Source organism: Cetorhinus maximus, chromosome 3, assembly GCF_964194155.1.
Source record: "Cetorhinus maximus chromosome 3, sCetMax3.hap1.1, whole genome shotgun sequence".
NCBI classification, from domain to species: Eukaryota; Metazoa; Chordata; class Chondrichthyes; order Lamniformes; family Cetorhinidae; genus Cetorhinus; species Cetorhinus maximus.
The window spans coordinates 81657316-81682556 of NC_135881.1; the positions used below are offsets into that span (position 1 = coordinate 81657316).

General features: G+C 44.4%; 1 protein-coding gene across 3 annotated transcripts in view; it reads left to right on the top strand.

Annotated features, from left to right (window-relative positions):
* LOC144678751 (adenylate cyclase type 1-like) overlaps nt 1-25241 on the top strand; it is a 429196-nt gene that overhangs the window by 116266 nt on the left and 287689 nt on the right. For all 3 annotated transcript variants that reach the window (XM_078538612.1, XM_078538615.1, XM_078538613.1), the window contains exon 5: nt 8031-8158. In XM_078538612.1, coding sequence (XP_078394738.1) covers nt 8031-8158 — 128 coding nt within the window. The remainder of the gene's footprint in view (nt 1-8030; nt 8159-25241) is intronic.

Sequence of the window (25241 nt, forward strand, 5' to 3'; positions counted from 1 at the left end):
ATATGTTTGGTATATATTATACATAGAAATGAATGGAGATAAAAAGTGACAAGCAGAACTGTAATTTGGAAAGGATTTTGAGAGGTGTGCTCAAAGACAATGAAGTAAGTTGTGGGTTTTCATTGAGTCATAGAGTTATTATGGCAAAGGAGGAGACCATTTGGCCCATCGGGTCCATGCTGGATCTTTGTAGAGCGATCGGGTCAGTCCCTTTTGTCTCCTCTCACCCATAGCTCTACAAGTTTATTTCTCTCAAGTGCCTATCCAATTCCCTTTTGAAATTGCTTCCTGGAAATTTTGAGCCAATCAGAAACATAAAGCAGTTTTACTGCTATGTACTTGCCATATTTAAAGGCATAGGATGAAACTTAATCTGGGTGAGGGGGTCTCGCCCACTGGCTGGAGAGATGGTGAGAGCCCTGCTTCAACTCCATTGGGAATGACCACTGGACACTTAACTGGCCACTGGCAGGCATTCCTTGGGATTTAGGACCCTGGGGACAGAAATCCCACTAACCCTCCCTCCCACCTGAGAGCTGCTGGCCAATCAGAGCCTGTAGAAATACAGCTGGCAGAATCACAGATACAGTGGGTAAGGTTAAAAAGAAGCGAATGTAGTGGGGGCCAAAAAGCCAATAAGACTGAGTGAACTGGCCAAAATTTGAGTGTGGGATGAGGAGTAAGGGATAAGAAAAAGGAAAGTGGGAAAGGCAGTGGTAGGTGGAGAACAGAATATATTAAGGGATGAGATAGAATACTAGTGGAGCAGCAGGTTATAAAATTTGCTGCTCTTTAAAAGCGTGAGAAGGCAACCTAGATGACAGAGATGGTAGCTAGATTCAAAACAAAATGAGAGGGATTTTATGGAGTCCACGAGAGTGGGAAACGTGGTGTGTGGGGTGACTTAAATAGGCGGAATGTGAAATTTCAATTTTCTGATGACGGATTGAGAGTCAGTGGTGAAGGAGTTTGTGGATTGGGATTGGTGGTATGAAGGACTGGAAGAGAGATCCAGGGGAGGACAGAGGGTGGGGTCAGGGGCATAGAAGAGTGGAAGATGGAAGGACTTGCCATCCTGGATGTGATGGGTGGAGGGTGCTGGGGACATTCAAGGTAAGAAAATGAGGGGCCTCAAGGGCAGTGTCAGTACTGTCCAAATGTGTGTCCATGCCAAGGTGTTGGCTGGCAGAGTCTTTACAGGGCTTTCAGTCCATCTACAGTATTTCACTTATCCCCACTGAGAAAGATCTCAGACAACGTCCTTTACAATGCACAGAAGGAAAGGCTAGCTGAGTCTGTAAGCTCAGCCATGTCCCACAGAGAGGTGAGTACAACACTGGACACACGAGTACAACACTGGACATGTGAGTACAATACTAGATACTAACATGAGCATTCAATAAAGAGTGAACAAAAAAATCACAACATTGTCTCTTCCACAATAAAGCAAATGTCCCTAACTCCCCTGTAACCATCAATGTGTGCCACCCATGAAGTGTGCCAATATATTTAGTTCTCTGACTAAGCAAGTCTCAACAAATAACCATGATGCATATATGACTAAAGTGAAATGAATACAATGTGAAATATTTACAAGTGAAATTTAATTTTGAAAAACACCCTTACCAACTGTTCTCTGAAGTCTTATGTTAATGGCACCTGGTGAGCTTCACCTCTTCCATGACTTTGAGGCCAGTAGATGTTGCTTTCACCTTCACTGGGACTGCTCATAACTTCACTCATATTGAGTGCTGGTAGCACAAGTTGTGCCAAGGCTGGAAGGAGGCGGAGTGTGGGGCTGGACCTGGGTAGAAGGGCGGAGTGGAGGCTGGACTTGGAAGGCAGGCAAAGGGGGTGGGGGTGAGGGAAGGAGGCAGTTGGGGTGCCCTTTAAATATGGTGCCTGGACCTTCTAGCCCACAAAATAATGGTGGGCTTCCTGCCCACCCCCACCATCTGATTCGCTGTGCCCCACACATATGCATAAGCAATGAGCTGAACAGCACAAGATCATGCGTGTTCAGCCATCCTGTCACCCAAAGGAATCACTCCGACTTCAGCACCCACCACTGAACTTAGTCTCCAGGGTGCAAGGTTCCACCACTTGATACCCTGGCCAAACGAAAATCTGTTAGTCTCGGTTTTGAAAGCTTCAATTCTCCCAGAATACGCAGCCTTTTGGGGGAGAGAATTCCAAAATTCTACTCCCCTTTTGTGAAAAAGCACTCCCCGATTTGCCTTCTAAATGGCTTAACTCTTAATTTTAATGTACTCCCCCTCCTTCTTGATTCCTCCATCAGAGGATAAGTTTCTCACCCTATTAAATCCTTGGAGCATTTTAAGCACCCCAATCAGATCACACCTCAGACTTCAATACTCAAAAATACAAACCAAGCTTTGCAATCTATCCCAAAAAATGTAATTCTCTAAATCCCAGCCAATATAATTCTGGTGAATCTGCATTGCACTCCTTCCAGGGCAAATATATCATTCCTGAGCTGCAGTGTCATCATCAAGTACTCTATAATCAGGTACAACAGTTAAATATTGCTCTGAGCATTAGAAGTTAGTGTACAGTACACAGTTCTACCTGTTCTGTTCCAACAGCGTGTTCAGCTCTGACCTGACCTCAGAAGAACACCACCTATTGCACCAGTATGATTCTTCTTCTTCTTCCCATGCCAGCCATCCTGTAGCTTCCCTGTAAGTTTATTAATTAAAACTGGATTTTAGGGCAAGTTTGTGCTAGTGCGTCCTAGCTCGTGGCCTCACACAATCTGAATGTTAAGGGTGATTTAACTCTTTATGTTGATAAGAGAGCACTGCCTTTGGTAATCAAATGGTAATCTATGTGGACTCAATTGTGCTTTTTAGTCAGGAAAGGTCCTCTGATGAACAATCAATTGGGGTTGCCTCTCCAGCTGATGTTGTATGCCAGTGTTCAACCATGACTTATGCAGATACACAGAAAAAGAGGTCACCTGTGATGTTGGGTGAACTGTGCACCAGCTCACCAACTGATGCTTACTGCTGCTTTAAAGTTTTATGGGGGTGATGTTCAGATGCTGCTACTTAACTGCAACTGCCGTCCAGGAGCTGCAACATACTGAGGTTGTCTTCCAATTCAGGCAGGGTTTTATTTAACACCATTAATCACTGTAGTTCTAGCAAAGGGTACTTTGGTGATACTCAGGTGTCATTGAATCTTGAATGTTTGCCTCTTATCCCTTCCAGTCTCTCAGACTGTAGTTTTCTGTTGTTTCATCCAAGTAGTGATCAATCTACTCCGCTCATCTGTGCTCCTCATGGTCTTCTTACACATGCTTCAGTTACTTGCGTGACACATGTAAAACCTGAGTAAATTTGCATATGCCCTGTTAATTGTTGCTTGATATGAATAAAACAAAACTAAACGAGTCAATGGATTAATAAGCATTGCAGCTATTTACTCTCAGGAACAATTATAGGAGTGAGGGTAAAAGTTAAGCCCTCCATTTTAATTCAGGGTGGTAGTAATGCAGGTGGAGGACAAGGAGAGCAGCAAAGAGGCCTGACTCAGTTAGCCTAAGGCCTTGGAGGTCAAATTCCCAGGTCTCATCATCATAGAATTAATTCGTTTCTTGCCCTCATCTGCAGGAAATGGCAGTGGAATGTGGGCGGTTGGAGGCTGCCATCAGGGACCACAGGAATTGGGAGAAGTCATAGGAAGAGGTTTTGGGAGCCCTGTGATTAGTGAAGGGGCAATGCCTGGACAGGGGAGGAACCTAAGGAGCTTGGAAGAGCACTCTACTCCCCCTGGGTAAAATATAAAGTTTCTTCTTCCCATGTCAGCCATCCTGTAGCTTCCCTATAAGTTTATTAATTAAAACTGGATTTTAGGGCAGGTTTGTGCTAGTGTGTCCTGGCTCGTGGCCTCACACAATCTGAATGTTAAGAATGCTTTAACTGTTTATGTTGATAAGAGAGCACTGCCTTTGGTAATCAAATGGTGGGATGGTGTTGGTTACAGAATGGTGTCTCTTAAAAAAGTCTTCATAGTCTTCAGTCAGATAACTGTAAGTCTTTATTAACAAGTAGAACTATTCACACATGTTCAGTAAAGGGTACAGGCTAGGAGCTATCTTCATATTTAGGTCTTAACCCAACACCACATTGATGTTTGGGTTTAGGTCATGTGCCTTCTTACATCACTGTGTAAGCAGTAGTGTGCTCATTAACATTAACCCTATATGCTAGACCTGTATACTACAAAAACCAATTCCCTTTTGAGGTCTAAGTATTTTCATGTTAAGTTGGCCTGGTGAGAAAGCCAAAATGGCTGACCTGCCCAGACTTCTGGTTAAAATAGCCGTCAGGCTTGATGATGTCATCAAAGCCTGATGTGCATATTTAAAGAAGAATTCTATCAGTTTCTGGCAGGTGTTCTTCTCACCCACTTAGACAAACTGGTTAAAATCAAAAACTTGTGTGTGAACATTTTCTTGCAGCGAGAATGTCTGATTTCTGCTGAGTGGGTATGGTTAAAATCTGTCCTTATACTGTCTCTAATGAATACTAGTTCTAATGCTCGGAGCAAATTAAACTGCTAGTATATATTTGAGATTATATTAACAGTTCAGGAAAATAAAAACTGCACTGAATTGCATCAGGTATATAGGCCTAGCTGGTGAGAAAGAAAGCTAGGGTTAATGAAAAAGTGAAGCTTGTGGAAAGGGACACTACGCAGGTGTTCATTACTTTTGGTGAGGGAGCAGCTCTGGGGCATCCAAGAGTCACACTTGTGAGAGGTGAAATACTTAAATAATATATTTAAGTTGGCTCCCACAATGCAATTGTGAGCCCAAGTTGAAATTTGCTGCCGCTGCTCGGCTTTCCCAGAAAAAAACGAAGCAGGAACGGCCAGCTGTCCTAGTGCCCTATCAATACTCCTTGCTGGCCATTGGGAGCAGGAATGTTTCCCGTTTCCCCCCACCCCCGACATTATGCCCTTCAAAGACACCTTTGGCCTCCTTCTGCGCCAAACATCCGTCTCCCACTCTACCCTCCCCGAGCCTCAATTGCCAGGATTATCCCCAAGGGTCTTCAGCTGCTGGTGCCCTTCCTGCATGCTGGCCAGAATGTTTATTAAATTTGGTGGGGCCTCCATGTCCCCGGCCTTGTCGACGACTTTAGGCATATTTTGGCTTCACCTCTACCGTCCATGCCTTTCCATAAATATTGGTGGCAAAGAATATTATATCTATGTGGCATGATGGATAAGGCAGGGCAGCAATTTTAGAAGGTGGGAGGACAAAGTTAGCAAAGATAGTCCATGGGCAGAATTTTGCCCTTGGTGGGCGTGCGGGCCCTACCAGCTCGGCGGCAGGCAGACAGCAGACCCCCGCCACCAAAACGGGGCCCGACACCATTTTGAGTGGTCGGCCCAATTAAGGCCCACCCAGCGGCCTGCCTGGCGGGAACCGCTATGCGCTTCCTGTGCTGGGGGGGAGGGAATCCCCAGCTGTCAAAGTGCGCTCTTTTGCGTATGCGCGCAAAAGAGCGCACTGCTCCCTGAGACAAAGTGCTGTCTGAGGGAGATTAGTGACAGTGCGCAAAAGTTAAAAAATAGAGAAATAAAAATATTATTAACATGTCCGCCTCATGTGACAATGTCACACAAGATGGGACATGTTAATAAATATCACATTACATTTATTAAAGTTTTTAAAAAGGAACATGAAACCTCATCCCGCCGGTGGATGAGGTTTCATGTATTATCAGAAGCCCGCTGGGGCTCCTGGCCTGCCCACCAACCTTAAGGTTGGACGGGCAGGCCTTTAATTACTTTAATTACCTGTCAATGGCCTCAATTGGCCATTGACAGTTTGGCGGGCGGACAGCGAAATCAGTTGTCCACCCGCCTTCCTGAAAATTTAAAGGGACCGGGATGATGTTGGGGGTTCCTCCTGACGTCATCCCGCGTCATTTTCCCGTCAGCGAGCGGGCCCCGCCCCCAAATCGCCAATGGGAAATTTCTGACCCATGAGAATAAGGCCAGAAATATTACTATAATTACCAGAAGATTGCACCTTAGTTGACGCCCACCTATCTCATTGAGTTATAAAACACTTATAAAGTTGTAAATGGGTTCAACTGAGGGCATCATTCATGAAGAGAGATTTCTACTCATGATCATAATTATCAGAAGTTTACAACATATCTTCCATCAACCAAACCCATTTTATATTACACATACACTTGTGTTATTTATTTGCGGATATCATTTTCCGAATGACTCATCAGCAATCAGAGTTGCCTTAAAGTTGTTGTTAGTGTTTTTTTTCTCAAGACCAGCATTTATTGGCATCCCTAATGGCTAAGGTGGTGGTGAGCCTGCAGTCCATATGGTGAAGGTACTCCTACAATGCCATTTTGTAGGATTCTGATCCAGTGACAGAGATATATTTCCAAGTCAGGATGGTGGATGACTTGCAGGGGAACTTGCAGGTGGATATGGTGTCCCCATCACTTACTGCTGGTGGCAGTGGTTGAGGGTTTGGGAAATGCAGTTAGAAAAGCCTTGGCAAGTTTAGATGTGCATTTTATAGATGGCCTTCCTCTGCACTCAAGACCTGGGTGGGAGTGGAAGCCCCACTTAGCGAGAGCTGCCAGCCAATCAGAAGCCGGCAACTCTTGTGTTCAGCAGTGGCACTGAAGGGGGCATGGCTTCTGCTGGAAGGAAAGACACCAGAATCGTGGAGTGACCCAGGCCACAAGTAACTAATGGGGTGGGGCGGGGGGAGGTGTTTGCAGGGTGGGGATCACAGGGTGAGGGCTGCAGGGGGTGCCGAAGGGTCAGGGGAGGTGGCTCTCAGTGGGTGCCCCCTCCTGTACTTCCATGCTCGATCAGCCATTGCCTTTGCTGGAGAGACTTCCCTAGAAGGTGACAAGCTGTCGTGCACACAGCATGGAAAATTGCCCAGGACGGTATCATGGACAAAACAACCTACTTGATTGGCAGCCCATCCACAGACATTCACTCCCTCCACCATTGACATAATCTGTAAGGTATGATTCAGTGTGGATGACTATCTCAGGGTATTGTTTGACTAGTCTGTGAGACAGCCCAATTTTGGTACTAGCCCCCAGATGTTAGTGAGGAGGACTTTGCAGGGTTGACAGGGCTGAGTTTGCCGTTGTCATTTCCGGTGCCTCGGTTGATGCTGAGTTGTCCGGCCAGTTTGATTCCTTTTAGCAGCTTGATACAACTGAGTGGCTTGCTAGACCATTAAGTTTTTTTTCAATTTGTTCATGTGATGTAGGTGTCTTTGGCTAGCCTAGCCCAGCATCTATTGCCCCATCCCTAATTGCCCAACTGCCCTTGTTCAGGGGGCAGTTTAAGAATCAGCCATATTGCTGTGGGCCTGGGCCTGGAGTCACAGAGTAGGTAAGGATGACAAATTTCCTTCCATAAAGGGTTTACTTTATAACAGTCAACAATGGTTTAATGGTCATCAATCAACTTTTAATTCTAGATTTTTATTGAATCCAAATTCTACCATTCTGTGTTGGGATTCGAACTCAGGTCCCCAAAACATTACTCTGGGCCTTTCAATTACTAGCCCAGAGACAACACCACTATGCCACTGCCTCCCAGAAAAGGTTTTTGTTAAAATTGTGAAATCATAATTTATTTCAGTTAATAACTGGGAATTCAAATTTATTTAAAAATTATTGGTCTCCCTCAAGGTCATAACAATGGCAAGTTTACTCTATATCTGTCAGCCATTATTTTAAAACCCATAATTTTTCAGACTGAAACAATATTAAGCAGTTTACTCAAAAGCAAAACACCTTTAAAGTTTTTGTGATTTTTAATTACACTTAGATTTCATTCAATCAATTTGATTCTTACCTAAAATGCTATTATATGTAAGTTCTGCAATGTTATTTGAAGAACATGTACAAAAGAATATAGAAGGGTTATAGTTTACTTTCTTATATATAAATATAAATGTCTTTTTTTTCTCTCTCTCTCTCTGTCCCTGGCAGGAGAATCATTGTCGAAGGATTAAAATACTTGGGGATTGCTATTATTGTGTATCAGGTCTTACTCAGCCAAAAACCGACCACGCTCATTGTTGTGTTGAAATGGGATTAGACATGATTGACACAATCACGTAAGTAATTCAACTTCAAAGGAGAATATTGTCTTGTGTCAGTTTCATTCATAATTTTTGAAAATAAATAAAATGCCTAAGTACTTCCATCTAGACTCATAACTGCTAATCATGGTTATTAGCAGTTCCCAAAGGTTGATAATTGCTCTCATAAATATGAATGAACAGCAGTAACTTGTAACAGTGACATAATTCATTGTCTGTCAGTGCTGTATCAGATCTTTAATGGTAGCACAAGGAAAAATGTACAATTTTTTGCCGAAGTCATATTTTCTTTAGTCCTGCTTGGCCTAAGTCCTGTGATTCAGATTTTTGCAGCAACGATTACCCTGATTTGGCAGTCAAGTAGCTTACATAGCAATTACAAAATGACCTTGAATCAGAGCTTGGCCTAGTCCAGTTGTAACTACTACCTGTAGGGAGTTAAGCCTCAATAACCTTGCAATGGAGGCTTAGTTAAGTATCCACATTATGTGACGAGCCCAAAAACTCCTACACTGAAAATAATTTCATATTGGAGCAAACAAAATTAATATTTGTTGAAGTGCTGCTATAAAGGCACAGCACTGTTTCAATTAGTAAATCTTGTGGCACTGATCATGGTAAATTGTTTATAAGGAAAGGAGCATTTTACCTTGTATGTAATATCCTGCTACTGAAGTGAATGACAATCTAACTTGTGTCACTGTTTTGATATGGGAGTGCATAGTATCGTGCTGAAGAAACTACAGATTGCCACAATGCAGCACTAATCATCCCACTGTCAACGACATCTGGATCACTGCCAGTTTGAGTCTTTTTTTCATACAATCATTATAGATCAGGGGTAATATAATAGAAGCATTTATAATTGCGAAAGGATGAGACAGGGTGGATTGAAGCAAACATCAGGAATGATGGGCCATCGATAGAAGGTTAAAAGTAAGAGATTTAGAATTGAGGGCAGGAGAAATTACTTCACGCAAAGAGTTGTGGAATTCACTTCCAGGGTTAATGGTTGAGGTAAAAGCCACGTCAACATTTAAGTTTAGATTGGGCAGGTGGATGAAGTGAAAAGGGCGAAGAGATGTAGGAACATTGCAGATAAATATGAATAGGACTATTTGCTCACATGGACTGTTGGGCCAAATAGTCTGTTTCTGTGTTGTAGCTTCTATGGGTGTTTCCTACTTTCCCCACTACTCTTCTTGGGTTCGTCTGGTCTTTCTTACCCCAATCTCTTTCTGCTCCTAGTTATTCCTTGCTCCCCAGTAGTTAGAATCATGAATCATTAAGCACTAAAAACACCCTTTCAATCTAAAGAACTGGATTTTCATCTTTGAGGCAGGAATCACGAGTCGGGTCATTTCCCAATGTCGTTATCCCAGCCTCCTGCTTGGCAGTTCCCGCCCGTGCTATTTTCGTCGTGGGGCGGCAGGGACAGTCTGGATTTGGGGCCACCACCTCCGGAAACAGGCCCAAGGCAGAAACAGAGGCTGGCAGATGCCGAGGCAGCCAGCTTAAAAGGGCCGCCTCTGTTTCCTGGGACATCACTCCAGTTCGGTCCAATAGTGTGAGGCCCTCAAACCCTTACCCCTCCATGAACCCTACCCCACAATGCCCCCATGCCCATTTAACCACATCACCCCCATACCCCATGCCCCATCCATACACCCTCACCCCTCCCTGACCACTCACTTAGTATCCACTATGTACAAAACTCTTGACCCCTATAACAACATTGGGATATCTTTGAGATGTTCATGAAACTGTTAAAAATAACTTCAAAAAGCCATTATTCTTGAAGTGGTCATAAAACTATCAATATAAATTAACAGCCATTCAAAAAATGCTTCAGAAAGATAATCCTGTAAAATGGTCATAAAGCTGCCAAGGTAAATAAATTTGGTGTCCCATTGACAGCTGTGTCAACAGCCCCTGCTGAGCTGAAAGCATTTGAGGTTGGAGCTCAGCTAAGCCTGCAAGTTTCCCTCCAAGCCACATCCTATCCTGACTTAGAACTATGTCACCGTTCCTTCACTGTCACTGGGTTAAACTCCTTGAAATCCCTTCCTAACAGCATTGTGGATATACCTACATCACATGGAATGCAGCGGTTCAAGAAGGCAGCTTGCCATCACCTTCTGGGAAATAAATGCTGGTCTAGCCAGCGATATCCACATTCTGTGAAAAATTTAAAAAAAATATAGGATTTCATTGCACAGTTTTATAAACAAAACCTCCAGAGCTAAATGCACTAAAACCTTTAAGTCATTGAAAGAGCTCATTCACCTGTTCAACCTTTGAAACAGAGGAACAGATGCCTGAATGGCTCTTGCAAGAGCTCAGGCACCTGTTCAAGGATAAAAGCAGGGGAACAGATGTCTGAACTATCAATCAAAGGAAGCATTAAATCACAGGGGCCATTGGCACAGTTAAATCTGAATACCCCTATTGTTCAATGCAGAAGAACACTTTATCTATTGGATAATGCAGCCTAATTGATCTGAATACATTTCCACTTTCATAACGCTGGTCAATTTGATGGTCACTTACTTTTTAAAAACAAAGTCCTGTCATCAGCTGCTGCATTAAAAACCTATTTAACTTATTATACTGCATTACATTATGATGTGTGCAGTTGATATCACCTTTTGAACTTATTTGTTCAAAGGTTCCCAACTGCAGTCTAGGGTTCCCCCGTGGTTCATGACTCCTTCGAACCACCTTGAACCACGTCTCCCTCAGAAACTGACCCAACTCCATGAAAAGCGGCAAGTCTGAAACCCCCCCACCACCCGGCCACCCCCTGCAGTGGAGCTGGCAGGATCGGGAGTGTTGTGTGCAGACTTACTACCCGCACCCTTATCCGACATCGCTAACAATTACCGATGATGGGAATGGGGACAGAAATCACAGAATCAGGTCCTACATGCAATCTTTAAAGCCCACCCCCCCTCCATTCTGGCTCTGGCTCAAAATGCCTGTGCTGGTTCTTTGAAAGAGCGAACTAATTAGTATGATTTCTTTCCCCATAGCCCTGCAATTTTTTCCCCTTTACTATTATATATACAATCCCCTTCTGAAAGTTATTATTGGATATACTTCCACCACCCTTTCAGGCAGCGGATTCCAGACCATAAATTGCAATGCAAGAAATGTTCCCCCTCCTTCTTGTCTCTGGTTCTTTTTGCCAGTTACCTTCAGTCTGATTCCTGTCTGACCCTCCTGTCCCTGGAAACAATTTCTTCCTATTTATTCTATCAAAACCCTTCATAATTTTTAGCTCTTCCATCAAATCGCCCCTTGTCACTCCACTCAACTGAAGTCCCCCATTTCAGGTACCTGGTAAATCACTAAGCCCTTGCATCCGAGTTGTTATGAGGGTTTGTTCAGTAGGCCTCACTAAGAGGCTCAGAGGCTTATAAGGTTGAACATAGTGTTTATTGGTAACACATAGCTATTTATATATGTACAAAGTTTAGCACAAACTAGGAGCTAACTTCACGCTGACTGCTTCTTGACTCTCTCTACACATCTGTGTTTCCTGCCCACTGTCATCTGCCTCTCTACATCATACTGTGGGTGGTACTGTTCCCCAGTCCTGCATTAACCCTTGCTATGCCTAACAACCTTATACTACGCCTACCCCCAAGCCTTTACCCAACATATTTACAGTGCAATCTTTCTTTATATGCTACACCTTTCATCACCGCCCCGCCCCCCCACCCCAACTCTTTCACCCTCAAGTTCCTGACTTTATAAATGCAGATGGTCTGGACTCTTGACAATTCTTCCAGACCTTGTCCTGGTCACATTTGAAAGAGTGGCAGGCTCAGTTGCTTTGGGAAGGCTTTGTTGGCTTGGAGTTGAAATCGTAGTACTCTGGGTTTCCAGCACTTAGTTGTCTTGATCGGATTCACTTAAATGTATAGCAGGAAGCTTGCCTCGAGGGATGAGGAGGACACTCCTCCTGTTCTGCCTGATCGTGCCTGCTGGGGTATGTATCAGGTATGACCTTGGTTGATCATCATCTCTCCAGACAATGATGCCCTCTCTTTCAAGATCCCTGATCCAAACCTTGCCACCTTTTTGTAACTGGGATGGGTTTCTGGTATAGTACCTCTTATTGTAGGCGGAAACCTGTCTCAGTCTGTAGGACTTTTCCTGAACCTTTCAGTAGTCCTTGGCTCCCAACCCTGGGACTAATTTCCTTGATAGCATTGGGAGTTGAGTGCAAAGATTCCTGCCCATCAGCAGTGCTGATGAGGCCGATCCACAATGCAGCGAGGCATTTCTATATGTTAAAAGCACCACTGGGAAGTCTTTGTTTTTTCTCAAACAGGTTTTAATGGGGCGGATGCCTCTTTCTGCCCTAATGTTAGATTGTGGAAACCTTGGAGAGCTGATAAGTTGTTGAAAGCCATAACTGATGACAAATTGAGTGAAGCATGCATTTGCAAATTATTGGACACCATCTGGCCTGGGATTCCAGGCTCACAAACATTTCCTTCAGGGACCTAATGACCACCTCTGCAGTTGTCGTGACTGCTTCACTTGGATCTATCAGGAGAGGTAATCAACCACAATGTGGAAGGACCTGCCTTTAAACATGAAAAACTCCATTACCAACCATTCCATAGTAGGGAAATGTGTCGGGACAAATAGCTCCCTCTGGACAGGTTTGTGCAGTGCGCACGCCTGGCAGTTTGAAATCATTTCTCCAATTTCCCTTGATATTCCCGGCCACCACACTGCAGACTGGGCTCGTGCTCTGCAATTTGTAATGCCCAGATGGCCTTGATGGATTTGTTGGAACAGCTCTGACCAAAGGGAGATGGAATGACTCATTGTATACTAGCGAATAATCTATCATGGTGAAGTGTTTTTGCTGTTCAGAACAAATTTTCATGACATTGCCACCTGGCCTCTGCTCTGGCCACCCTTGTTGACAGTAATGACGGATGAGGGCACACTCCACATCTTTCAATTGCTCCCGTGTATTTGCTGAGGCTTTCCTAAGGTAGCTGGCAGTTGTTTTCTCATCAATTGGGAATACGACTCGAGCTCACAGGAAGGTCGACTGTGGCCCTGGATAGTGTGTTTGCAGCCGTTTGATGTTTACCTTGAACATCTACCATATCATATGCAAAGTGCATGAGATGCAAATGGAATATCTGGATTCCGGGGGTAGGTTCGCAAGTTCCTTCTCGTCTAATAGTGAGACCAGTGGTTTATGATCCATTTCAATTGTGACTTTCAGGCCAATAGTGTAGTCAGAGAACTTCTTGCAAGCCCACGTGACTGTGAGAGCTTCATATTCAATAGCAGCATACCAGATCTCTGTGTCTGATAGTCTTCCAGATGCATAATACACTGGTCGGCAACATCCATCCAATTGCGCCTGGAATAAAATTTCCCCTAGGCCTGTGGAGGAGGCATCAGCTGCTATTGCAGTGACAGGGTTGGGTTGTAGTTTGAGCCAGGATATCAGGTGAGAGCAGCATGTCTTTGATGTGCTGAATGCTTGCTCTTGGTGTGCATCCCATCACCACACCTGGCCCATTTTGGGAAGGTGCCACAAGAGTTCTGTGACCTGCAGCAGATTGGGCAGAAATTTCACCAACTAGTTCACCATGCCCAGGAATCTTTGGACGTCTGGAATAAATGTTGGGTTTGGGAACTCACTGATTGCCTTCATTTTATGTGGGTCCATTAGGATGCCGTTACTGCTCACAATATGTCCTAAGGACCCGAATAAAGGTCTTAGAGAACTCGCATTTCTCGTTCACTGCCTGCCCTGCTTTCTGTAAGGGTTCAAAGATAGCTGTGAGCCTCCTGTCATGTTCCTCAATGGTCATACCTTGGACCAAACATATGGCAGATGACACCTTCCGGGCTTTGTAAGATGGCCGACATTGTGTGTTGAAAAATCTCGGCTACTGAGGTAATGCCAAAGGGCAGGTTGAAACAGAATCTGCCAAATGGAGTAATAAACGTAGTCAGCAATCTGGACCCCTCGTCTAGTAGAAATTGCCAGAAGCCACTGTTAGTATCGAACCTTGAAAGGACTGTGCTTTTGGAGAGCTTCGTCAGAGTGTCATCCACCGAGTACATTGGCTGGACTACTTTCACCACTGCCTTGTTGAGTTGCGTTGGGTCAACGCAGATGCAAATGGACCCATTTGGCTTTGTAACTGAGACTATCCCGGAGTACCATCCTACTGGCTGAGGTTTTTTTTATTCATTCATGGGATGTGAGCTTCGCTGACTGGGCCAACATTTATTGCCCATTCCTAGTTGCCCATGAGAAGGTGGTGGGTGAGCCGCCTTCTTGAACCGTTGCAGTCCCTGTGGTATAGATACACCCTCAGTGCTGTTAGGGAGGGAGCTCCAGGATTTTGAAGGAATGGTGATATATTTCCAAGTTAGGATGGTGAGTGACTTGAAGGGGAACATCCAGGTGGTGGTGTTCCCATGTATCTGCTGCCCCTGTCCTTCTAGATGGTAGTGGTCATGGGTTTGGAAGGTGCTGTCTGAGGAGCCTTGGTGAATTCCTGCAGTGCATCTTGTAGATGGTGCACACTGCTGCTACTGTGCGTCGGAGGTGGAGGGAGTGAATGTTTGTGGATGTGGTGCCAATCAAGCGGGCTGCTTTGTCCTGGATGGATTGACGGGGAGATGACCTGTCCAGTTGTTGCTGTACTTGCTTCATAAGTGAGTGTGGTATTTTTCGTGGTGTGTACAGGCACACCGGCTTGGCACCCTCTCTCAATGTAGTATAGTATGCAGCCTTCAGTCACCCCAATCCAGAGAAAAGTTTCAGAAAACCTTTCTTAAAATTGGAACCAGACTCTTGCTTGTTAACCTCATCAAATTTCTGGAGGAGGTTGATAGTGACACAGGCTTTCCTGCTCGAGAGGGAAAATTCTTGATTGTGGAGTAAAAATGAAATTTCCCACAGTCATTTATTTTTGTACTGGAGTGGAGGCTTGCAACATAACTTTAACTGGGATCTTAATGCCACCTGCTTCCGTGCAGCTGTATTGTGGGTGGCATCAGGCACTGCTTCAACAGCCATGGTCCTGTATCCCGTGTCTAATTTGAAATTGATGAGGTGACCATTCACAGAGATGTCAACATTCCAAACTTAGAATCTAGGACCCTTGATCTCACCCAAGAAGCACAGTTGAACTTCTTCCTGGTGTTGTACCTCAATCTCGTAGACTGTTTTGGGATCTTCAGCATGTCTTGATGTCTTAGATTTGCACAGCTCTCCCAAGTGTCCCAGCTGGTTGCAGTTGAAATAGTGCACAGAGATTGCAGGACATTGCTCTTGCCTGTGAGGTCTTTTGGCTTCATAGCACGGACATGGTCTCCCATCATCGTGTAGTCTATTTGGGTATTGCATTCCTTGGCCTGGAGTCTCCCTGCCCTTTTGTTGCTTTATGAACTAGACAGTCGAGGTTGCTCTATACCATGGCTTAACCTCAACACGTAAAGTGGACTGATGTTGTTGGCGCATTTCAGACTGCCTGACTGTTTGGATGGCCTTTTCTAGAGTCAGACCTTCTTTTGCTTGTAATATGCCCCAAAGGGCATCATTAGCAATTCCAACTACTATTCGGTCTCATATGAGCTCTGACTTAAGGTTGTAAGACTGTAGCCACAGCCTTCAGTCAATCTGTATAATTCGTTTATGAAAGAGTCAACAGGTTCCCCAGGCTGTTGGACTTGCTTGTTGAAACTTGATTCGCTCTAAAATGTTGTTACTTCTTAAATTAAAGTAGGTTTTGAAGGATTTCAGAACATCTTCAAACTTATCTGAAGATTCATTTATTCCCTGCCTCACAATGATATCATCAGCTATCGAACCCACTGAGTACAGTAGTCTATTCACTTGTTCAGCCTCTGTTTTCTTATCTAATACTGAAGCTATCAGGTATCTTGACAATCTTTTTTGTCAAAGCCCCCGATTCTGTTCCTGGTCTGGCCCTTGTATCAGCCCAAATTGATCTGGCAGGGTTGATTTATAATCTGTGGTTAATTTCCAGCTTGGGGAGTACAGCTTTAAATTCTGTTTCACTTTTAAAGATGGCACTACAGTAGCATTTTTTTCAGTGCATTTTCTTGTGCTTGTTGGATTTTGGCGGGCTCTTGTGGCAATCGCAGGCCCGATTTCAGAAGATCGCTATTTTGCAGCAAGTCCTTAATTTAGAGGTTTCAGCCCTTTAGAATGTATTTGGCGTATTTTAGGGTGATTAAAAGGTGATTCCCAGCTCTGGCTGAGTTTTTAAAACTTTATTTCTTTCCAATGGAGCTTGTACACCACGTGGTATGGCGGCGTCTCTGAACCCTGGCTGGCCGTGGTGGTTAATGAAATGGACAGCTCTGACTCATTAATGGCCTGAAGCCTTTTGGGCTAGTTTAGCCTTGGGACTGAATTTTTGCTCAGCCTTGCTAGGTCCTGTGATTCTGCATCCGATGGAAATTCACAATGGCCCTAATTCTTTGAAGAAGTCACATGTGCCATGGATAAAGGGATGTACTGTACTTAGATTCCCAGAAGACATTTTATAAAGTGCCACCTCAAAGGTTATTGCAGAAAATAAAAGCTCATGATGTAGTGGGGTAATATATTGGCATGGATAGGAGATTGGCTAGCTAACAGGAAGCAGAGAGTTGGTGCGCCACAGGGATCAGCGCTGGGGCCTCAACTTATTATGATTTATATAAATGACTTTGATGAAGGGACTGAAGGTATGGTTGCTAAATTTGCTGATGACACAAAGATGGGTAGGAAAGTAAATTGTGAAGAGGGCATAAGGAGGCTGCAAAGTGACATAGATAGGTTAAGTAAGTGGGTAAAGATCTGGCAAATGGAGTATAATGTGGGAAAATGTGAAATCATTCATCTTGACAGGAAAAATGAAAAAGAAGCTTATCTAAATGGTGAGAGATTGCAGAGCTCTGAGATTCAGAGGGATCAGGTTGTCCGAGTGCATGAGTCACAAAAGGTTAGTATGCAGGTACAGCAAGTAATTAGGAAAGTTAATAGATTGTTATCGTTTATTGTGAGGGGAATTGAATACAAAAGTAGGGAACTTATGCTTCAGTTGTACAGGGCATTGGGGAGACCACACCTGGAGCATTGTGTACAGTACTGGACTCCATGTTTAAAGAAAGATGTAAACACGTTAGAAGAGATTCAGAGAAGATATACTAGACTAATACCAGGAATGGCTGGGTTGTCTTATGAGGTAAGGCTGGACAGGCTAGGATTGCATTCACTGGAATTTAGATGAGTAAGAGGTGACTTGGCTTAAACCTATAAGATCCTGAGGGGTCTTGACAGGGTGAATGTGGATAGGATGTTTCCTCTTGTGGGAGAATCTAGAACTAGGGGTCACTGTTTAAAAGTAAGGGGTCACTCATTTGAGACAGAGATGAGAAAAACATTTTTCTCTCAGAGGGCCGTGAGACTTTGGAACTCTCTTCCTCAAAAGGTGGTGGAAGCAGAGTCTTTGAATATTTTTAAGGCAGAGCTAGATAGATTCTTAATTAACAAGGGGCTGAAAGGTTATCAGGGGAGACAGGAATGTGGGGTTGAGGTTGGGAAAGGCAGTGGTGTAGCGTTATTGTTGCTGGACTAGTAATCCAGAGACCCAGGGAACTGCTATGAAGACCTGGGTTCGAATCCTGCCACGGCAGATGGTGGAATTTGATACCAAAAAGTCACAAAAAGGGAATAAAACCTGACGGACCACCCGGCATTGACCTAGGCACTGGGATCGACAATGGGAATCGACAACGGCAATTGCAGCCCTGTCGACCCTGCAAAGTCCTCCTTATTAACATCTGGGGGCGAGTGCCAAAATTGGGAGAGCTGTCTCACAGGCTAATCAAGCAACAGCCTGACATGATCATCCTCACGGAATCATACCTTACAGGTAATGTCCCAGGCTCCCTGAGTATGTCCTGTCCCACGGGCAGGACAGACCCATAAAAGGTGGCAGCACAGTGATATACAGTCGGGAGGGAGTTGCCCTGGGAGTCCTCAACATTGACTCCGGACCCCATGAAGTCTCATGGCATCAGGTCAAACATGGGCAAGTAAACCTCATGCTGATTACCATGTACCACCCTCCCTCAGCTGATGAATCAGTGCTCCTCCATGTTGAACATCACTTGGAGGAAGCACTGAGGGTGGCAAGGATGCAGAATGTACTCTGGGTGGGGGACAATGTCCATCACCAAGAGTGGCTCGGTAGCACCACTACTGACCGAGCTGGCTGAGTCCTAAATGACATAGCTGCTAGACTGTGGCAGGTGGTGAGGGAACCAACAAGGGGGTAAAGCTAACTTGACCTCATCCTCACCAACCTGCCTGCCGCAGAAGCATCTACCCACGACAGTGTCAGTAGGAGTGACCACCGCACAGTCATTGTGGAGATGAAGTACCACCTTCACATTGAGGATACCCTCCATCTTGTATGGCACTACCACCGTTCTAAATGGGATAGACTTCGAACAGATCTAGCAACTCAAGATTGGGCATCGATGAGGCACTGTGGGCCATCAGCTGCAGCAGACTTGTACTCAACCACAATCTGTAACCTCATGGCCCAGCATATCCTCCACACTACCATTAGCATCAAGCCAGGGGATCAACCCTGGTTCAATGAAGAGTGCAGGAGGACATGTCAGGAGCAGCACCAGGCAGACCTAAAAATGAGGTGTGAGCCTTGTGAAGCTATAACACAGGACTACTTGCATGCCAAACAGCATGAGCAGCAAGTGGTAGACAGAGCTAAGCGATCCCGCAACCAACAGATCAGATCTATGCTCTGCAGTCCTGCCACATCCAGTTGTGAATGGTGGTGGACAATTAAACAAATCACTGGAGGAGGAGGCTCCACAAATATCCCCATCCTCAATGATGGAGGAGCCCAGCACAGCAGTGCAAAAGATAAGGCTGAAGCATTCGCAAGAACCTTCAGCCAGAAGTGCCGAGTGGATGATCCACCTCGGCCTCCTCCAAAGGTCCCCAGCATCACAGATGCCAGTCTTCAGCCAATTCGATTCACTCCACTTGATATCAAGAAACTGCTGAAGGCACTGGATACTGCAAAGGCTATGGGCCCTGACAATATTCTAGCAGCAATACTGAAGACTTGTGCTCCAGAACTTGCTGCGCCCCTAGCCAAGCTGTTGCAGTACAGCTACAACACTGGCATCTACCCGGCTATGTGGAAAATTGCCCAGGTATGTCCTGTACACAAAAAGCAGGACAAATCTAACCCGGCCAATAACCGCCCCATCAGTCTACTCTCGATCATCAGTAAAGTAATAGAAGGGGTCCTTAACAATGCTATCAATCGGCACTTGCTTAGCAATAACCTGCTCACTGATTCCCAGTTTGGGTTCCACCAGGGCCACTCAGCTCCCGACCTCATAACAGCCTTGGTTAAAACATGGACAGAAGAGCTGAACTCCCGAGGTGAGGTGAGAGTGACTGCCCTTGACATCAAGGCAGCATATAAACGAGTGTGGCACCAAGGAGCCCTAGCAAAACTGGAGTCAATGGGAAACAGGGGGATATGTCTCCACTTGTTGGAATCATACCTAGCACAAAGGAAGTTGGTTGTGGTTGTTGAAGGTCAGTCATCTCAGCTCTAGGACATCACTGCAGGAGTTCCTCAGGGTAGTGTCTTCAGCCCAACCATCTTCAGCTGCGTCATCAATGACCTTCCTTCCATCATAAGGTCAGAAGTGGGGATGTTCGCTGAGGATTGCACAATGTTCAGCACCATTCGCGACTCCTCAGATACTGAAGCAGCCCATGTCCAAATGCAGCAAGACCTGGACAATATCCAGGCTTGGGCTGACAAGTGGCAAGTAACATTCGTGCCACAGTGTCAGGCAATGACCATCTCCAACAAGAAAGAACCCAACCATTGCCCCTTGATGTTAAATGGCATTACCATCACTGAATCCCCCACTATCAACATCCTGGGGGTTCCCATTGACCAGAAACTGAACTGGACTAGCTATATAAATATTTAGCTATACGAGCAGATCAGAGGCTAGGAACTGTGCAGCGAGCAACTCAGCTCCTGATCCCCCAAAGCCTGTCCAACATCTACAAGGCACAAGTCAGGAGTGTGATGGAATACTCTCCACTTGCCTGGATGAGTGCAGCTCCCACAACACTGAAGAAGCTGGACACATTCCAGGACAAAGCAGACCCCTTGACCCCTTGATTGGCACCACATCCACAAACATTCACTCCCTCCACCACTGATGCACCATAGCAGCAGAGTGCACCATCTACAAGATGCACTGCAGGAATTCACCAATGCTCCTGAGACAGGACCTTCCAAACCCATGACCACTACCATCTAGAAGGACAATGACAGCAGATAAATGGGGTCACCACCACCTGGAGGTTCCCCTCCAAGTAACTCACCATCTTAACTTGGAAATATATCACCGTTCCTTCACTGTCGCTCGGTCAATATCCTGGAACTTACTTCCTAACAGCTGTGTGGGTGTACCTACACCACATGGACTGTAGCAATTCAAGAAGGCAGCTCACCACCGCCTTCTCAAGGGCAACTAGGGATGGGCAATAAATGCTGGACCAGCCAATGCCGCCCACATCCCGTGAATGAATAAAATAAAAACATTCAGATCAGCCATGATCTTATTGAATGGCGGAGCAGGCTCGAGAGGCCGAGTTGCCTACTCCTGCTCCTGATTCATATGCTCGCATGTCCTCCATGTTCTCTGGTGGAGTCCTTTCGCTGCACAGTTGATTTTTCTTCTGCCCTTCAGCTTCCATGTCTACAATAGAGCTTCCTTCTGGGTGATCTCCAGCTCTGCCTTCAGTTCAGGTGTATTTCAGTCAGGTCAACATGCTGTTCCTTTAGTTTTTCAGATTCTTGATCCTTCACCAGCTTCTTCAATTCTGGAACAAAAACAGAAATACCTGGAAAAACTCAGCAGGTCTGGCAGCATCGGCGGAGAAGAACAGAGTTGACGTTTCGAGTCCTCATGACCCTTCAACAGAACTAAGTAAAAATCCCACCCCCCCCACCTTAAACCAGCTTATATTTCACCCCTCTCCTATTTTTACTTAGTTCTGTTGAAGGGTCATGAGGACTCGAAACTTCAACTTTGTTCTTCTCCGCCAATGCTGCCAGACCTGCTGAGTTTTTCCAGGTATTTCTGTTTTTGTTTTGGATTTCCAGCATCCACAGTTTTTTGTTTTTATCTTCAATTCTGGGTTTGTTCATGAGCTGCCACCATGTTGTAAGGGTTTGTTCAGTAGGTCCCACTAAGAAGCTTGGAGGTTTATAAGGTTGAACAGAGTGTTTAATGGTAGCACATAGCTATTTATATATGTACAAAGTATAGCCCAAACTAGGAGCTAACTTCATGCTGACTTCTCCTTGACTCTCTCTATACAACTCTATCTCCTGTCTATTGTCCTGTTTCTCTCTAAATTTTTTTTATTCATTCACGGGATGTGGGTGTCGCTGGCTGGGCCAGCATTTATTGCCCATCCCTATTTGCACTTGAGAAGGTGGCATTGAGCCAACTTCTTATACCGCTGCAGTCCATGTGGTGTGGGTACACCCACAGTGCTGTTAAGAAGAGAGTTCCAGGATTTTGACCCAGCGACAGTGAAGGAACGGTGATATATTTCCAAGTCAGGATGGTGAGTGACTTGGAGGGGAACTTCCAGGTGGTGGTGTTCCCATGTGTCTGCTGCCCTGTGGTGGTACTGTCCTCCTGTCCCACATTAACCCTTGCTATGCTGAGCACCCCTATGCTACACTAGCTAAAGTGTACTGCCCAGAATTGGACACAACACTCCAGCTGGAGCACTGGGGGAGGGGTGCTGAGGTAGGGAACTTAACATCGAGGCCTATACCTCTATTTATAGAGCCAAGTATTTTGCATGCTTCTTATCAATCAGTTCTGTCACATTCATAGATGAGTATAATTACTTTTGTATGGACTTCTTGCAGTTCTATGAAAATTGTACCAGTTTATATTGCTTCCCTTTATTCTTTCTTCCAAAATGCATAGTTCACACTTTTCTATATTAAATTTCATTTGCCATGGATCTACCCATTTCAGTAGTCGATCTATGTCCTTTTCAAGCCTGCTGCTGTCTTCTTGTTTACTACATTTCTGAGTTTCATGTCATCTGTAAACATTGAAATTATGCCCTGAATATCCAAGTCCAGGTCAATAACAGATAGCAAAAATAGTACTGGTTCTAATAGCAACCGTTGGGGAACATTACTGTATTGTTCCCTCTAGTCTAAAAAACAACTATTCTCTGCTTTCTGCCCCTTAGCCAATTTGATCTGCACACTGTTATTGCCCCACAGGAATCGCTTTTGCTAACAAGTCTATTATGTGACATTTTATTGAATGCTGGTTCAACCCTAATTTTCAACCCCTACTTTATTGTTGCTTCATCAAAACACTCAAATTCTAGTTTCTCAGACACAGTTTGCCTTTATCAAATCCATACAGGCTGTCATTTATTAACTAATATTTTTCCAATTGACAATTAATTGTGCCCTGAAACTTCTCCACCAGCTGACCAGCAGTTGCCAAGCTTATCCCTCTCCTCTTTTTTGAACAGGGGTGTAATATTTACAATCCTCTGGCATCATTCTGGTGTCCAAGGAGGATTGAAAGATTGTGGTCAGAGCCTCTGCAATTCCCACCCTTACTTCTCTCAGGAACCTTGGATACATCCCATCTGGACCTTGTGACTTTCTGAATATGATCATTGCCTAGCTTTTCAGTGCATATTCTTTATCAGTTTTTATACCATCCAATTTTTCAAACTCCCTCCTTCTTTACTGTGACATTGGGACATTCTATTCCTTTGTGAAGAAAAATGCAAATTTCTCATTTAGTTCGTCCCTGAAAAAGGAATTCCTATTTGGTTGGAAGTCTCACCTTTCCTTTGACTATCCTTTCACTTTTTATATGTTTAGAAAAGGCATTTGTGTTCCTTTTTATGTTAACTGCTAATCATTTCTCACACATTCTGTTTTTCCCTCATTATTTTTTTTCAGTTCTCTTCTGTACTTTCTGTATTCCACTTGATTCTCTGCTATATTCTGAACCTGACATTTATCATAAGCCTCCCTCTTTGTTTCATTTTAATCTTCTAACTTTAGTCATCCAGGGAGCTCTAATTTTGTATGCCCTTCCTTTCCCTCTCATAAAAATGTGTCTAGGCTGTGCCTGACGTATCTCCTCCTTGAAGACCTCCCATTACTCATTTACTTTTTTACCTGATAACATTTGTTTCAATTCTATTTGAGCCAAATCCCTTTCCAACTTAGTGAAGTAAGCTCTCTTCCAATTGAATATTATTTTCGATTGTTCCTTGTCCCTTTCCATAACTATTCTAGACTGACGACTTGCTTATTTAAAAACAAAATTTGACTCTGGGCCTCCTTAAAAAAATTAACTTCAGCTGTGATTTTGATGGGCAACCACAGTATGTAAAAAATTAACCTGTAGCCTCGATTTATTATGATAGAATTCTTCATCAAGGCGGAGAGTGATGTAGTTGATTCTGAGACTTGGGTCCTGAATCTTAATAAAGGAAACTACGATGGTATGAGGCGCGAGTTCGCTATGATGGATTGGGAAATGTTACTTAAAGGGATAACGGTGGATAGGCAATGGCAAACATTCAAAGCGAGCATGGGTGAACTGCAGCAATTGTTTATTCCTGTCTGGCGCAAAAGTAAAACAGGAAAGGTGGCCAAACCATGGCTTACAAGGGAAATTAGAGATACCATTAGAGCCAAGGAAGAGGCATACAACAGACCTGAGGATTGGGAGCAGTTTAGAATTCAGCAAAGGAGGACCAAGGGATTGATTAAGAAGGGGAAAATAGAGTACGAGAGTAAGCTTGCAGGGAACATAAAAACTGACTGTACAAGTTTCTATAGGTATGTGAAGAGAAAAAGATTGGTGAAGACAAATGTAGGTCCCTTACAGTCAGAAACAGGGGAATTTATAATGGGGAACAAAGAAATGGCTGACCAATTAAATACATACTTTGGTTCTGTCTTCACAAAGGAGGACACAAATAACGTACCAGAAGTGTTGGGGAATACAGGGTTTAGTGAGAGGGAGGAAATGAAAGAAATCAGTATTAGTAGGGAAATGGTGTTGGGGAAATTGATGGGATTGAAGGCCGATAAATCCCCCGGGCCTGATAATCTACATCCCAGAGTACTTAAGGAAGTGGCCCTAAAAACAGTGCATGCGTTGGTGGTCATCTTCCGAGATTCTATAGACTCTGGAACAGCTCCTACAGATTGGAGGCTAATGTAACCCCACTATTTAAAAAGGGAGGCAGAGAGAAAACAGGGAATTATAGACCAGTCAGCCTGACATCGGTAGGGAGGTTAATTCTAGAGTCCATTATAAAAGATTTAATAGCTGAGCATGTGGAAAACAGTGGCAGAATTGGGCAGAGTCAGCATGGATTTATGAAGGGGAAATCATGCTTGACAAATCTACTGGAATTTTTCAAGGATGTAACTAGTAGAGTTGATGAGGGGGAGCCAGTGGATGTGGTTTATTTGGACTTTCAGAAGGCTTTCGACAAAGTCCCACATAAGAGATTGGCGTGTAAAATTGAAACGCATGGGATTGGGGGTAGTGTAATGAGATGGATAGAAAACTGGTTGGCAGACAGGAAACAAAGAGTAGGAATAAACGGGTCTTTTTCCGAATGGCAGGCAGTGACTAGTGGGGTACCGCAGGGATTGGTGCTGGGACCCCAGCTATTCACAATATATATTAATGATTTAGATGAGGGAATTAAATGTAATATCTCCAAATTTGCAGATGACACAAAGCTGGGTGGGAGGGTGAGCTGTGAGGAGGATGCAGAGATGCTTCAGTGTGATTTGGACAAGCTGAGTGAGTGGGCAAATGCATGACAGATGCAGTATAATGTGGATAAATGTGAGGTTATCCATTTTGGTAGCAAAAACAGGAAGGCAGATAATTATCTGAATGGCTATAAATTGAGAGAGGGGAATGT